Source organism: Tachypleus tridentatus, chromosome 1 (genome assembly GCF_004210375.1).
Source record: "Tachypleus tridentatus isolate NWPU-2018 chromosome 1, ASM421037v1, whole genome shotgun sequence".
Lineage (NCBI taxonomy): Eukaryota > Metazoa > Arthropoda > Merostomata > Xiphosura > Limulidae > Tachypleus > Tachypleus tridentatus.
In genome coordinates, this window is record NC_134825.1 from 181,851,728 (window position 1) to 181,867,024 (window position 15,297).

At 32.2% G+C, this 15,297-nt stretch overlaps 1 protein-coding gene across 6 annotated transcripts in view; it reads right to left on the bottom strand.

The window, feature by feature from the left end:
* Window positions 1-15,297, bottom strand: part of LOC143231820 (CCR4-NOT transcription complex subunit 4-like) — a 68,893-nt gene that overhangs the window by 34,069 nt on the left and 19,527 nt on the right. For all 6 annotated transcript variants that reach the window (XM_076466515.1, XM_076466502.1, XM_076466484.1 and 3 more), the window contains exons 7-12: window positions 14,692-14,839; window positions 13,407-13,571; window positions 11,949-12,016; window positions 4,292-4,357; window positions 3,367-3,570; window positions 1,039-1,382 (exon numbers count right to left, since the gene is read on the bottom strand). In XM_076466515.1, the coding sequence (XP_076322630.1) occupies window positions 1,039-1,382; window positions 3,367-3,570; window positions 4,292-4,357; window positions 11,949-12,016; window positions 13,407-13,571; window positions 14,692-14,839 (995 nt within the window). The remainder of the gene's footprint in view (window positions 1-1,038; window positions 1,383-3,366; window positions 3,571-4,291; window positions 4,358-11,948; window positions 12,017-13,406; window positions 13,572-14,691; window positions 14,840-15,297) is intronic.

A 15,297-nucleotide genomic window follows, 5' to 3' on the forward strand; every position in this document is an offset into this window, starting at 1 on the left:
AGTAATTAGTTGTTCAATGGGTAATCACAGAGAAACAAAACAATAAAATGTAAGTGTAATTAGATGTATACTGTTATAAAGTAAACCTACTCAGAATAAATGAAAGTAGTTTCACGTTACAATGTGAAGTAATTTTAGGAAGAGACAGTAACTCAGATTTTTAATGGTCAAACTAACCAACCCCACAGAGTAAGGATGGAGAAAATAAAATTTTACTGAAAACAAACATCTGAAATGTTTTAGAAGTTTTGGAGATTAAAGAAATGATATTTAATATTTTAGACAAAGAACAGTTTCTTAATCATAACATGAAAATCACTTTGCACTTGGACTAATAACAAAACCAACTCAATTTATCAAACAAATCTTTAGTACATATACTTAAACAGATTTCTTGTAGAGAAAGACTTGTAATGCTTACTAAATATTGTGAAGATACACATACTGCTTTAAAAGTTACACTATAAATATTTAATGTGCAAATGTGCATACAAACTCAGGTATTTTATACCAGGCCTGTAATGAAAGGTAAATGCATTTGTTCACACGTTTTAAGTTTGTTAATAATTTGTGTAACTGCTGTACTAGGGAAATGGTTTATATCAGTTAAGTACTGAGTTGAGTGTGTGCAACTTCATTAACATTCTGTAGTGTATATAATAGACTAAATACAGGAGAATTTTTAGAGTGCCTAGCTTTAACAGATTACATAAGTACAAAAAGAGTATTTCTTATGTAATTTTTTTCTATGACTTTTAGTGATGAAAACTTGCAGAGTTTATGTGGTGTTAATATTTAAAAATATATCATGTAGTCATTTCCATTTTCAATTGTGAATTTTATGTCGGTAACATCCAACTGTAACTATTTGTAACACTATAGAAACGTTTCTGTTATGAAACATTTTATCAGTATCAAGACCTTTGTAATGTTCCTGAACAAAATGTTTTGCAACATTATACAAACACAACAATCTCAGTTTTAATATGACCACAGTGAACGTTCATACCACTAAACAGTTTAACAAGCTGGTAATACCTTCTGAATCCCCTGATTCTTGATCTGCAGAGCATGAAGAAGTGGGGAGTCCATTATGAAGAGCACCACCTAACTTACTGTTAACAGAAGGGTCATTTTTTGGTGTTTCAACTGTGGGCAGAGTATGGTTCTCAGTTCTATTGCACTGTGATATTTCTGTTGAACAATCTCTCATTTCACTAGTCTGCTCAATTGGACAGGGACTTGGACCTTGTGGTTCCTGACCAGTTGTTGGAGGTGTTGGTTGAGATCTAGAAACGTACAGAGACTCCCTACTGCTGCTGTTACTGTGACTACTGCTACCCCTAGACAAGCTTTTTTCTGATGATCTGTCCCTTCCTTTTCTGCAATGTCAGACATATTTGTTGAGAATCAGGTGGTACTATTATGAAAGCTTATAATTCTGATAAATAATCATATACTGTATATTTACAATTTTCAGAAAATAACTTTCTATAAATAATTCCTTATCTCTTCTTTACATTTCAATTGAACTAATAAGATTAAAATTTAAAACTCTTGACTTTTCTTTAAAGAAACATAAAATTAGTTGAAATATGGTTATTAACTCCTTCACCCTGGGTATCCTTTATTACATGAAAATTTTAGTGTCTTACATTCAAAGTTTTTCCATTTATTAAAGAAAGTTATCAGGGAAAAACAGCATAAAAAATTTCCAAAAATAAACAGAGTAAAAAATACAATTCTAGACTTCAAAAGTAACATTAGTTCATCTTGGACCCTTAACTCTTTTAATATGGACATTTTCTGAACATGCCGTGTTTATTGAGCTATATTCAAAATGTAAACTACTTCCTTATCACTGCATACAAATTAATTTGGTATAAAAAATAGCTAATTCAAATTTTAACAATATGAGAGTTTTAACTTATTAATTTTATTTTGCAATACTAAGAAACAATTCTGATTTTCCCCTAGAACAAGAACCATGACATTCTATAGCAATGTCTTTTTATCCAGTTTATTTACAACTTCTAACTAATTATTCAATGTAATGTTGTCATTCCTCAGGAAAAACGTAGTTTTTATAGCCTCCAATCATATTTAGTTAGAGATATAAAATAGAAAGCAGGCCCCATCTGTCACATCCTGTCTTTTTTGTGATGTTTAATATTTATAACCAACTCAAATTTTAATTATTTTGCTTTACAGAGAATTGTCTATTTCAATTTCAGTTCAACTGATATTCTCACAGGAAACACAATTCAGCTTAGCTGATTTTTAATGGTGCTTGTCACACAGAAAGCAACAGTTTTACAATATTGTCTAATTACATCAAAATTAATTCATTGTAGTAGTACCATCAGTACAAAACATAAACAATAAAACCAAGGTATTACATTTCTTGTTTTTCCAATGTATTCTTTATTCATTGTTATACAAGCAACTAAAATGTAAAAATTAAAACATTATTCAGTCAGATAAGGTGAAATGTACAACAATTTTGAACAAGGTACTCTAGCTGACAACTCACAAATAGTCCATGTATTTCATCATTCAACAGGATAGTGTGAGCTACATGACTAAGTGATTTACAGATTTTATAATGGGTAAACTAATTTACACATGGTCCAAAGAGTATAAAACAATCAAATGTAAGTGTCAACAGATGTATGCCGTTACAAGTTTAAATCAGTTACAATTTGAAGTCATTTTAGAAATAATAAAAAATGTTATCTTTTTGTTGGTTACAAAGACAGTCAAGGTTGAGCAACTTTGTACAGAGTGAAGGTAGAGAAGATAACAGATATAAAGTTTCTAAAAAATGTTTGAAGTTATACAGATGAAAAGTACTTTTAATCTTATGGTCACTTTGCATCAGAGCAGTCAACACTGACTAAATATATTCACAGAAAATGTTTATTAAACTACTTCATTAAAAATTCTGATTTTCTATCAACAAATGACTTAATGCTTCCATAAAGTTAAAAAAATTTGGGAAAATACACAATGTATTAGAAAATATAGGACAGAATCTCTAAAAATTCATATTTAGGTAGAATCAACCATGCTCATAACAAGAGAGTTAACATGTTAATGAAGCTTATCCAGTGTTCCATGTGTTACATTTTAATAAACAACCATACATCTAAGTAGACGTATGAAAGTTTAAGTTATTAGTGATAATAAACAACCATACATCTAAGTAGACTTATGACAGTTTAAGTTATTAGTGATAATAAACAACCATACATCTAAGTAGACTTATGATAGTTTAAGTTATTAGTGATAATAAACAACCATACATCTAAGTAAACTTATGATAGTTTAAGTTATTAGTGATAATAAATAACCTGTTATTCTTACCCGTTGTTACCCTCTTCCCTTGAATTATGTCGTTTCTGTCCACCACCTGCTGAAGATTTCTGTCCAACTCCATGCTGAGATAGAATAACACATTTTGTTAGACCATTAGCCCTATGTTCACTTTTGTAGTGTTGCAGTGTTGGCCAGCCCTCTCGAGTTGTTTGCCCATTATTTGTGTTGTTTGTAGGAGAGGATGAAAGCCTCCTAAGTAGTATTCAGAAATATATACATATTAAAGTGACCTTAACACTTTTTCAAACAGAAGTGCTATTCTCCTATTAGAGCCACAAGCCAAGCACAATCCCATCACAAACTGAATATTACTACTATAAAAGTTCAAGTCTTTTCAAAATTTATTAGTAAAGACACTCTACCACCATTCACCATCTTATCACAAAACATAACTTGTACACTTTCAAGCTCAATCCATATTAGTGATGGTCATTTGTGAGTTAAAAGTACTTACATGAAACATACATTTGTGTATAGGAATGTAAGCTGTTAAATAAGTGATCTAATATTTTCAAACTCTTTCAGAAAACAAATTATATAAAAACACGAATCTGTTGCAACATTGGTTTCTTTACAAACAATTTTAGCACATTACCTAGTTAAATGATTGCAACATTGGTTTCTTTACAAACAATTTTAGCACATTACCTAGTTAAATGATTGCAACATTGGTTTCTTTACAAACAATTTTAGCACATTACCTAGTTAAATGATTGCAACGTTGGTTTTCTTACAAACAATTTTAGCACATTACCTAGTTAAATGATTGCAACGTTGGTTTTCTTACAAACAATTTTAGCACATTACCTAGTTAAATGATTGCAACATTGGTTTCCTTACAAACAATTTTAGCACATTACCTAGTTAAATGATTGCAACATTGGTTTCCTTACAAACAATTTTAGCACATTACCTAGTTAAATGATTGCAACCTCCCAACACTTGCTCATACAGTTTTCGTTCATATTCTTGATGTTTCCTAGTGAGAAGAAGTGTTATCTTTTAACAAGGTTTTGTGACTTTCTTGGTGTAACTGTAAAAATATTTACTCAACTGTAACTGAATATTCATCACGATGAACAAAAATCACCATTTAATGTTTATTACAGTAAATATTTCTAAAGTTAGTTTACCACTTAAAAGATCGTAAAGTTCACCATCGGTTTAATGTCACCTTAGGAAGTGGGTTAGCAAGTTATTTTTGAAAAGAACGTCTCAGCTAATTTGCTCGTTAGCAACTTTTACAAGATCTATTAATACACATTACACCCTTTACTACAGAGAGATCAATTTATTATGAACGTACAAAAACAAATTTGGTATAAAAATGTAGTTAGTAAATCAAATTTTATCATACAAGATTTAAATGTTTAAATGAATAAGGAAATATTTCAGTAAATCCTTGATCTCTCATATCAGAAGTGTGGTGTTCTCTGTCTTCCCTATCTCATTTCAAATATACTTAGCAGCACTCTGTAGTAGTTTAATGTAAGTTATTCATTATAATATGTATATATATAGTTAATACTGTTTAAATTTTATAAACTTCAATCTTTTTAGCCTACAGAGTCAAACTAGTAAATCAGATGTAATAATCACACCACATTTCATATCCCCTTTTCAATTACCAACATCTCTTTGTGATGTCTTATTTATAAACAAGAGAAAAGCATAACATTAGTCCATTTAATATCCAGAGCAGTGGGTGTTGCCAATCAAACAATGCATTAGGTCTTTACATCACAGATTTTCATTCAATTTCACCTGAGGTGAAAAATAAATCCTTTGACATACATGTACATAGTTCTAATCTATCAATGTTTTAAGTACTGTCTATTTCATCTTCCTGTGGAAGCGTATCTTATTATTTTAAACTCCTAGTGCCTTAGTTAAATTATAATAGTCACAGGACATTGTTTACTTTGTGTGTTATTAACCTGTGCACTTAAGTACATTATTTAAATAATAATTATTCACTCTATTCATACCATTATAAATGTCTTAAAATTCATCGGCAAATTCATACCATTATAAATGTCTTAAAATTCAACAAAAACATCAAAGGGCTGTATTTTCTGTTTTTCATGTATATTTCTAACCTGATATTAAAAACTATGTGAAAATTAGAAATATTTAATGATATAAAAATAACAAAATTCTTCACAAGATACATAAACAAGCAGCTTAAACATTATGTTTGAATAGAAACATGAGCTAAACATTTGCTGGATAATTTACAATTTGTGTGGCAGGATTTAGTTAAACGTGTCAAAGGACAACACTAGATGCAGATGTACACTGTTATGAGCCTCAAACAATTCCGAGTAATAAACTGTCCTTTGTTACAAACTGAAATTATTCTACAAAGAAAAAAAGTACAACTTAGATTGTTTTAATGGTGGTCACAAGGTTGGTCAGATAAACCAACCCTGTATCAAGTCAGGGAGAAGTATATAACTGATAAGGTTTACTGGGAAGAATTTCATATTTAGCATGTTTTGGATTTTATGCAAGTGAAATCAGAAAATTTGCAAATGATGAAAAGTACTTATGTTCATGCAAAACTCATTTTGTATTCAAAGCAGTCAGTATTCTGAACTCGACATATTAATGGACAAATCTTTAATAAAAATACTTCAGTAAAAATCAGATTTTTCCTGTTTAAAAGACTTGTAATGTTTACTAATATTTGTGAATAACCAAATAACATATTAAAAATGGTAACCATAAAGTAACTACCAGTTTTCTATGCTACAAGACTGGTATAATCCACCAGCCCTATGTGGAAAAAGTTATAAAAATAAATAATGTTTAGATAAAGATAATTACTGAAATGTTTATCCAAAAATCACCTTAAATTCATATAAAAAGGATAAAAAAATTTAATGTAGAACATAACCAAACTAATGAAAGTATGCTGTATAATTTTATAAATTGTTATCCCTACTGGCATGGGTATCACATGCATAACATGAAGTTTTAGTCTCACATTCAAAATTTTATTAACTTTTTCCACGAGTCACAGGTCATTTAAAGGCGATGTCATCACATTTGATGACTTGCATTCAAATTTTTTCTCAAGTTTGGAATCAAACTGTATATTATATTTTCGTATCTTACATTAATTTCTTTATTTAAAAGTAAACAAAAATAATGTATGTCACACTGGTTCAAATTAGATGACTGATGTCAAAATTACAGATATTTCATATATGAAAGCCTGATATTGTTTACTGATGATCTGCCAAATTACCTGAACTTATCTGCTTACTAATATAAAAATAATAGAACAAAAATTATACCAAGCACAAAATGGTTACAAGGATGATTCAATGAACAAACTCCCCACGACTGACAGTTAAACTACTTTTGATTTGTTATATCAATTGGTATAATTACACACAAAATCTGAGCTCAGTTATCCATATTTTAATTATATGAAAATTTTTAGTTATTAATTCTATAAGGAAGTGTTAAAAATTTCTGAATTTTCTCTAGGTATTCTGTCTTCTCTATTTATATCCACTACTTCGAAATTACTCAAAACTGCCACTGCTTATACAAACCATTACAAAATAAAATCCAAGGCTATAAAAGTTAAGAGTTACTGAAACGAAAAGCAGATTCCCTTTGTCACACCCACCAGTTTTATTTGGTAAAGAGTTACTGAACAGAAAGGCAGATTTCCTTTGTCACACCCACCAGTTTTATTTGCTAAAGAGTTACTGAACAGAAAGGCAAATTTCCTTTGTCACACCCACCAATTTTATTTGGTAAAGAGTTACTGAATAAAAAAGATTCCCTTTGTTACACCCACCAGTTTTATTTGGTAAAGAGTTACTGAACAGAAAAGCAGATTCCCTCGTCACACCCACAAGTTTTATTTGGTAAAGAGTTACTGAACAGAAAAGCAGATTCCCTTGTCACACCCACCAGTTTTATTTGGTAAAGAGTTACTGAACAGAAAGGCAGATTCCCTTTGCCACACCCACCAGTTTTATTTGGTAAAGAGTTACTGAACAGAAGGCAGATTCCTTTGCCACACCCACCAGTTTATTTGGTAAAGAGTTACTGAACAGAAAAGCAGATTCCCTTTCTCACACCCACCAGTTTTATTTGGTAAAGAGTTACTGAACAGAAAAGCAGATTCCCTTTGTTACACCCACCAGTTTTATTTGGTAAAGAGTTACTGAACAGAAAAGCAGATTCCCTCGTCACACCCACCAGTTTTATTTGGTAAAGAGTTACTGAACAGAAGGCAGATTCCCTCGTCACACCCACCAGTTTTATTTGGTAAAGAGTTACTGAACAGAAAGGCAGATTCCTTTGCCACACCCACCAGTTTTATTTGGTAAAGAGTTACTGAACAGAAAGGCAGATTCCCTTTGCCACACCTACCAGTTTTATTTGGTAAAGAGTTACTGAACAGAAAAGCAGATTCCCTTGTCACACCCACCAGTTTTATTTGGTAAAGAGTTACTGAACAGAAAAGCAGATTCCCTTTGTCACACCCACCAGTTTTATTTGGTAAAGAGTTACTGAACAGAAAAGCAGATTCCCTTTGTCACACCCACCAGTTTTATTTGGTAAAGAGTTACTGAACAGAAAAGCAGATTCCCTTTGTCACACCCACCAGTTTTATTTGGTAAAGAGTTACTGAACAGAAAAGCAGATTTCCTTTGTCACACCCACCAGTTTTATTTGGTAAAGAGTTACTGAACAGAAAAGCAGATTCCCTTTGTCACACCCACCAGTTTTATTTGGTAAAGAGTTACTGAACAGAAAGGCAGATTCCCTTGTCACACCCACCAGTTTTATTTGGTAAAGAGTTACTGAACAGAAAGGCAGATTCCCTTTGTCACACCCACCAGTTTTATTTGGTAAAGAGTTACTGAACAGAAAAGCAGATTCCCTTTGTCACACCCACCAGTTTTATTTGGTAAAGAGTTACTGAACAGAAAAGCAGATTCCCTTTGCCACACCCACCAGTTTTATTTGGTAAAGAGTTACTGAACAGAAGGCAGATTCCCTTTGCCACACCCACCAGTTTTATTTGGTAAAGAGTTACTGAACAGAAAAGCAGATTCCCTTGTCACACCCACCAGTTTTATTTGGTAAAGAGTTACTGAACAGAAAAGCAGATTCCCTTTGTCACACCCACCAGTTTTATTTGGTAAAGAGTTACTGAACAGAAAAGCAGATTCCCTTTGTCACACCCACCAGTTTTATTTGGTAAAGAGTTACTGAACAGAAAAGCAGATTCCCTTTGTCATACCCACCAGTTTTATTTGGTAAAGAGTTACTGAACAGAAAAGCAGATTCCCTTTGTCACACCCACCAGTTTTATTTGGTAAAGAGTTACTGAACAGAAAAGCAGATTTCCTTTGTCACACCCACCAGTTTTATTTGGTAAAGAGTTACTGAACAGAAAAGCAGATTTCCTTTGTCACACCCACCAGTTTTATTTGGTAAAGAGTTACTGAACAGAAAGGCAGATTCCCTCGTCACACCCACCAGTTTTATTTGGTAAAGAGTTACTGAACAGAAAGGCAGATTCCCTTTGCCACACCCACCAGTTTTATTTGGTAAAGAGTTACTGAACAGAAAGGCAGATTCCTTTGCCACACCTACCAGTTTATTTGGTAAAGAGTTACTGAACAGAAAAGCAGATTCCCTTGTCACACCCACCAGTTTTATTTGGTAAAGAGTTACTGAACAGAAAAGCAGATTCCCTTTGTCACACCCACCAGTTTTATTTGGTAAAGAGTTACTGAACAGAAAAGCAGATTCCCTTTGTCACACCCACCAGTTTTATTTGGTAAAGAGTTACTGAACAGAAAAGCAGATTCCCTTTGTCACACCCACCAGTTTTATTTGGTAAAGAGTTACTGAACAGAAAAGCAGATTTCCTTTGTCACACCCACCAGTTTTATTTGGTAAAGAGTTACTGAACAGAAAAGCAGATTCCCTTTGTCACACCCACCAGTTTTATTTGGTAAAGAGTTACTGAACAGAAAGGCAGATTCCCTTGTCACACCCACCAGTTTTATTTGGTAAAGAGTTACTGAACAGAAAGGCAGATTCCCTTTGTCACACCCACCAGTTTTATTTGGTAAAGAGTTACTGAACAGAAAAGCAGATTCCTTTGTCACACCCACCAGTTTTATTTGGTAAAGAGTTACTGAACAGAAAAGCAGATTCCCTTTGCCACACCCACCAGTTTTATTTGGTAAAGAGTTACTGAACAGAAAGGCAGATTCCCTTTGCCACACCCACCAGTTTTATTTGGTAAAGAGTTACTGAACAGAAAAGCAGATTCCCTTGTCACACCCACCAGTTTTATTTGGTAAAGAGTTACTGAACAGAAAAGCAGATTCCCTTTGTCACACCCACCAGTTTTATTTGGTAAAGAGTTACTGAACAGAAAAGCAGATTCCCTTTGTCACACCCACCAGTTTTATTTGGTAAAGAGTTACTGAACAGAAAAGCAGATTCCCTTTGTCATACCCACCAGTTTTATTTGGTAAAGAGTTACTGAACAGAAAAGCAGATTCCCTTTGTCACACCCACCAGTTTTATTTGGTAAAGAGTTACTGAACAGAAAAGCAGATTCCCTTTGTCACACCCACCAGTTTTATTTGGTAAAGAGTTACTGAACAGAAAAGCAGATTCCCTTTGTCACACCCACCAGTTTTATTTGGTAAAGAGTTACTGAACAGAAAAGCAGATTCCCTTTGTCATACCCACCAGTTTTATTTGGTAAAGAGTTACTGAACAGAAAAGCAGATTCCCTTTGTCACACCCACCAGTTTTATTTGGTAAAGAGTTACTGAACAGAAAAGCAGATTTCCTTTGTCACACCCACCAGTTTTATTTGGTAAAGAGTTACTGAACAGAAAAGCAGATTTCCTTTGTCACACCCACCAGTTTTATTTGGTAAAGAGTTACTGAACAGAAAAGCAGATTCCCTTTGTCACACCCACCAGTTTTATTTGGTAAAGAGTTACTGAACAGAAAAGCAGATTCCCTTTGTCACACCCACCAGTTTTATTTGGTAAAGAGTTACTGAACAGAAAAGCAGATTTCCTTTGTCACACCCACCAGTTTTATTTGGTAAAGAGTTATTGAACAGAAAAGCAGATTCCCTTTGTCACACCCACCAGTTTTATTTGGTAAAGAGTTACTGAACAGAAAAGCAGATTCCCTTTGTCACACCCACCAGTAACATTCTCTTTCAGAATTTGTTAATTCTTTCTTATGTTTAGTTATATATTATGTATCGACCATAAAAACCAAAGGTTTTATACATCAAATGATGCATTGTATAACATTGTGATTGACAGATAGTCAGTTTCACCTGTAATAAAGCTTTGGTTCCCATAGAAATTACCACGGCTAGGTTGGATGAATTTGTAATGGCTCTTGCTGCAATAGTAAGAAAGCCAAAAATATTGTAATTATTAGAGAAAATTGTCTGCTTTTTGCATGTTATTATTCTATTGTTCTTTGGTGCATTAATTAGTTAAATAAAAACTATTTTATGCACTACTACCATCAGTATAAAAAATGTAGGGTTAAGAGTCATCAACAGCTGACAACAACAATAAAGAATATTCAGGTAAATACTTTATTGTTTAGCACATTTACTCTATTACTACAAATGTGACAAACATAAAAATAGAAATATCTTCAGGTCAGATAATTTTAGATTAGATAACATAGGCAAACATAATAAAAATATTTCAAAAGGTTTGCTGAAGAGTAGCTCATGGGTAAGGTGATTTGGAGTAACAAAAGCTACATGTTCCTCAAGTGATTTACAACTTTTAATGGCTTGAATAGTACTTAAACACTGTTCAAAGGGCAATAAAACAGAATATAAATAGATGAAAACTGATCTTAAAACTACTCAGAATAAATGAATGTCATTTCATGTTACATTTGAAGTTATTCTAGAAAGAAAAGATTTTAGTTTTTATTGGAGTAGTTACAAGACCAGTCCAAGTGACCAACACCACACAGACTTAGGATAGAGAAAATAAAATACAAAGATTTACTGACAACAGACTCTGTATTTATGTTCTAGAGATTACACAAATGAAATTTGAGATTTTTGACATGGAAAAAAGTACTTTTAATCTTAAGACGAAAATTACTTTGCACATGGATTATTTGAAAGCAATACTCAATATATCACTTTGCACATGGATTATTTGAAAGCAATACTCAATATATTCGAGGAAAATTTTTAGTTTATTAAAAATACAAAAAACATTTTTACTGAAGTATGTTAAAGACATCCAAATTTTATGAAGATATACACTCTTATTGAAAGTTAGAAGTATTAAATCTATACACTTTGAGTAAGTACAAAGACGTCACATGGTTAGTGAAACTGACAAAGCCACATGTTGAGTTAAAATGTAACCCATTTTAACAGTTTAAAATTTTCCTATGAAATTCAAATATTCAGCATGAATTAATTCTATTGTTACATACTTGAAACCCTTTTACATTTAGTATAACCAAGTAACTAAAATTTAAAATCTGACAACTTTTCAAACACATACCCTTGTTGCATTTCTTCTTTTGTAAAACTGGCTAATTCATCACCTAATTCATGTAAATACATGCAGTCCTGTGAAAAGAGAAACTATATCTGAAGAAAAGTAACTCTTATAAATTTAGAATACATTGGATCTATTACTTTTGATCAGTGAGAAATTGGTCAAAGCCAGAGACAAAATAACTTTCCACTGCATATGAACAATGCCAGCTTCCTGTGGGATTTATGTTCACGTTTAAACAGAGTTGTAACTTACATTACACACAAAACATCACCACAGAAGAAAAAATGTTGTATCTGAAATTACAATTCATTTCATATACTTTGACATTCATGTTTCTGGAAATACACCTTAAGAAATAAGCCACAGAAGGAGACATCACATCACCATATATAACATAGGATCACATCACACATGTTTACTTGTATGTGTGTGCGTGCTCACACATGCTCAACAGAATAATTCCTGAGAATGATTTTCATTTTTGCACTCAAGTTACTTTTGTATTTTGTGTGATTTTGATGAATTACCAAATACATACTCAAGATTAACAACTCTATATAGATAACTTAGAGATATTTAAACTATGAGCATTTCTTTAACTAGCTTTATAATGTGGCCACATTCTTTCTAAAAATTTTTTATCCTGGCTTTCCAGCCAAAATTCCAGATTTTTCAAACAAATACCTTATTATTTAATAAAGACACTGTAGCTTGATAGAAGACAATAAAATAATTCATTTGTTAAATAATACTGGATCTAGCCTATTATTAAATGTAACAACTTAAACAACCCTCCCTACATAACAATAGTAACTGACCAATAAATAAACACGTAAAGTTTACCAGTGAGAGAAACAAAAAAGAAATTATATTGTTACCCGATCCCGATAGCCAACTATTAAGACTAAATAGTACATTTCTAAATCAGCCTGTAATTAAAAATAAATAACTTTTAAGCCTTTCAAATACATCAACTTCAATGGAATCTTTTAAACATACTTTGAAACTGACAATTTCAGAAAATTACATTTATTTTGAGCTTGATAAGTTTTGTTTTAGAAAAAGTTCGACCATATTATAAACATTTAGGTTCTACACTCAATTTACAATTCTAAATTAGAATTACTCCATGTTTAATATTCCAAACGTACCAAAGTACTTTATTTCTGTTGGATATTCTTAAGGTAGTTTTATTTGCCTGTCACTATAGGATAATTTGAACACTATAAGTTACAAAACACATAGGCCATAAATATTTGGTAAAAAGATCAGGTTAAACTGAAAAACCACACTTATTATAATTATTTTTAATCTTATATGTAAAGGTTTTGTTTTTCAAACAGTTCAAAAACATTCCACAAGTATTAAGGTAAAACATCAAAGTGAAAATATGTACTTGTGGCTTCTCAGTTAAAGACATCTAACTTGGTCTGTTCTAATAATAGTTTCCACACTTACCGATTTTGGGCACTGCTGATTTTTAAGGAAGTGACTGCAGTACTTGGTTGTTCCTAGAGATGCTTTTAATGTTCTCCCATCAACGTGTATATTATTTACAGCTTGGATAGCTTTTAAAGCATCTTCACCTCGGTAGTACGTCACATAAGCACTTGCACTTGGACCCTGCATGTAGCACTTTCTTAGAATTTACATGATTGTCTTTCATAAACATAGGACTTAACACATGCATATCATGTGAGGAACTCAATAAAGAGACAGCTATTACATTTAAATTAAACAGAGTTCACTCAATCTTTAAAGTATCAGGCTACATATGCATACTTTTTACGAGAGAAAAAAAAAGATTATGATAAATAGCTTTTACTTCAGTTCCTAGCTGCAGATCTTTATATGTAGACATCCTTTATGTCTGTGGTTACAAAACAGTGTCAAATTGATGCTTTACTTCAAGTAAGAATACATATACATACTTAAAAAGTACACATGAAAAGCTTTGAAATATGTGTCTTGTTTGTTCACAATGTTAGCTTATGAACCAGATTCTCACACTTTCACTTGTATCAATATTTTGTTCTACACTACTGACGGCGTGTATGACACCATGCATCCTGGATTGATGTTAAGATTTGATGATCCACATATAATTTTAGAAGTGTTTGGATCATTAATATTTATTCTTGAAACTGACTGTCAGAACTATTCAGTTCAAAAATATGACAAAGGATGATATACGGAACATTCTCCACATGAAGAGAACATTCATAACCAGTTGAGTGACTAGACACAGTAAACACGTGTCAATATTCTGGCAAACTTTCTTAACAGTCCCTAAAATTAACTGACTAACAAGCTAATAAATGAACCAATCGAATAGCTTACGTAGTGCTGGTAGCAGTAGATGCATGACCACACAACAACACAAAGTTATGCTTACACTGATTAACTAAAGGTAGACTAAAGAAACATATATTAGTGCTGGATAGATCATGTAGACTGGCTCACAGTAAACTACTGACCATCAACCTTCATGGTAATAACAGTAGTTACACGATGCAAAATCACCTAAATATGGGTTTTACAAGACTGACTTAATATAAGTTTACCATTTTGGTTCCATTCATCATTTCCATTAACATGTATCTTATAAACATAGGTAACAGTTGTTTTAGTGGTTTTTCATCAAACATATTAGTGGTGTAATGTTCACAAGACAACATGTATTAATAAACATTTACATCAAACATGTTACTGAGATTAATTTTGAGATATAAAAGAACTAAACCTGTGAGCCTGCATATGACGTGCTGTGGTTTACAACAACTTTGTGTATCTTCCCAAACTTTCCAAAATAGTCATGTTTCTTTAGCACCTCTGCCTCTGCAAGTCTGGGAGGTAAGCCTACAACAAACACTAGATTCTTCTGTACAACCCTGTCAAAATTAACCAGTACTGTAGAAACTGAAACTTACAGAACATCAGGTAACTTACATAAGTTACACTTCAATTCAAGAAGTGTGGATTCTATACCTTTTGTAATTACACTTCAAGTGGTATATTGTGGTTATATTCTGATTTTCTTCAAAGTTTTAAATATTATTAGCAATACTAGAAATAATGCAAAGCTTACACATTGAGAAATAACAATAAACATACACCACGTTGTCAAAAGTATCATGATGTTTATCAGAGGAACATCCTGGTGATACAAGTCTTAATATGATGTAGTATCATATTTAGTCCAAGATTCTGTTACCATACTCTTGTATAGCTTCTGACAAGTATCTGGAACACCTTCCATCAATCAGTTAATAACAAATCAAAGACTACTACTAAATTAACTTCTCCATATTGATTATCAGGGTATGCTCAAATTGGGCACAAGCCCAAG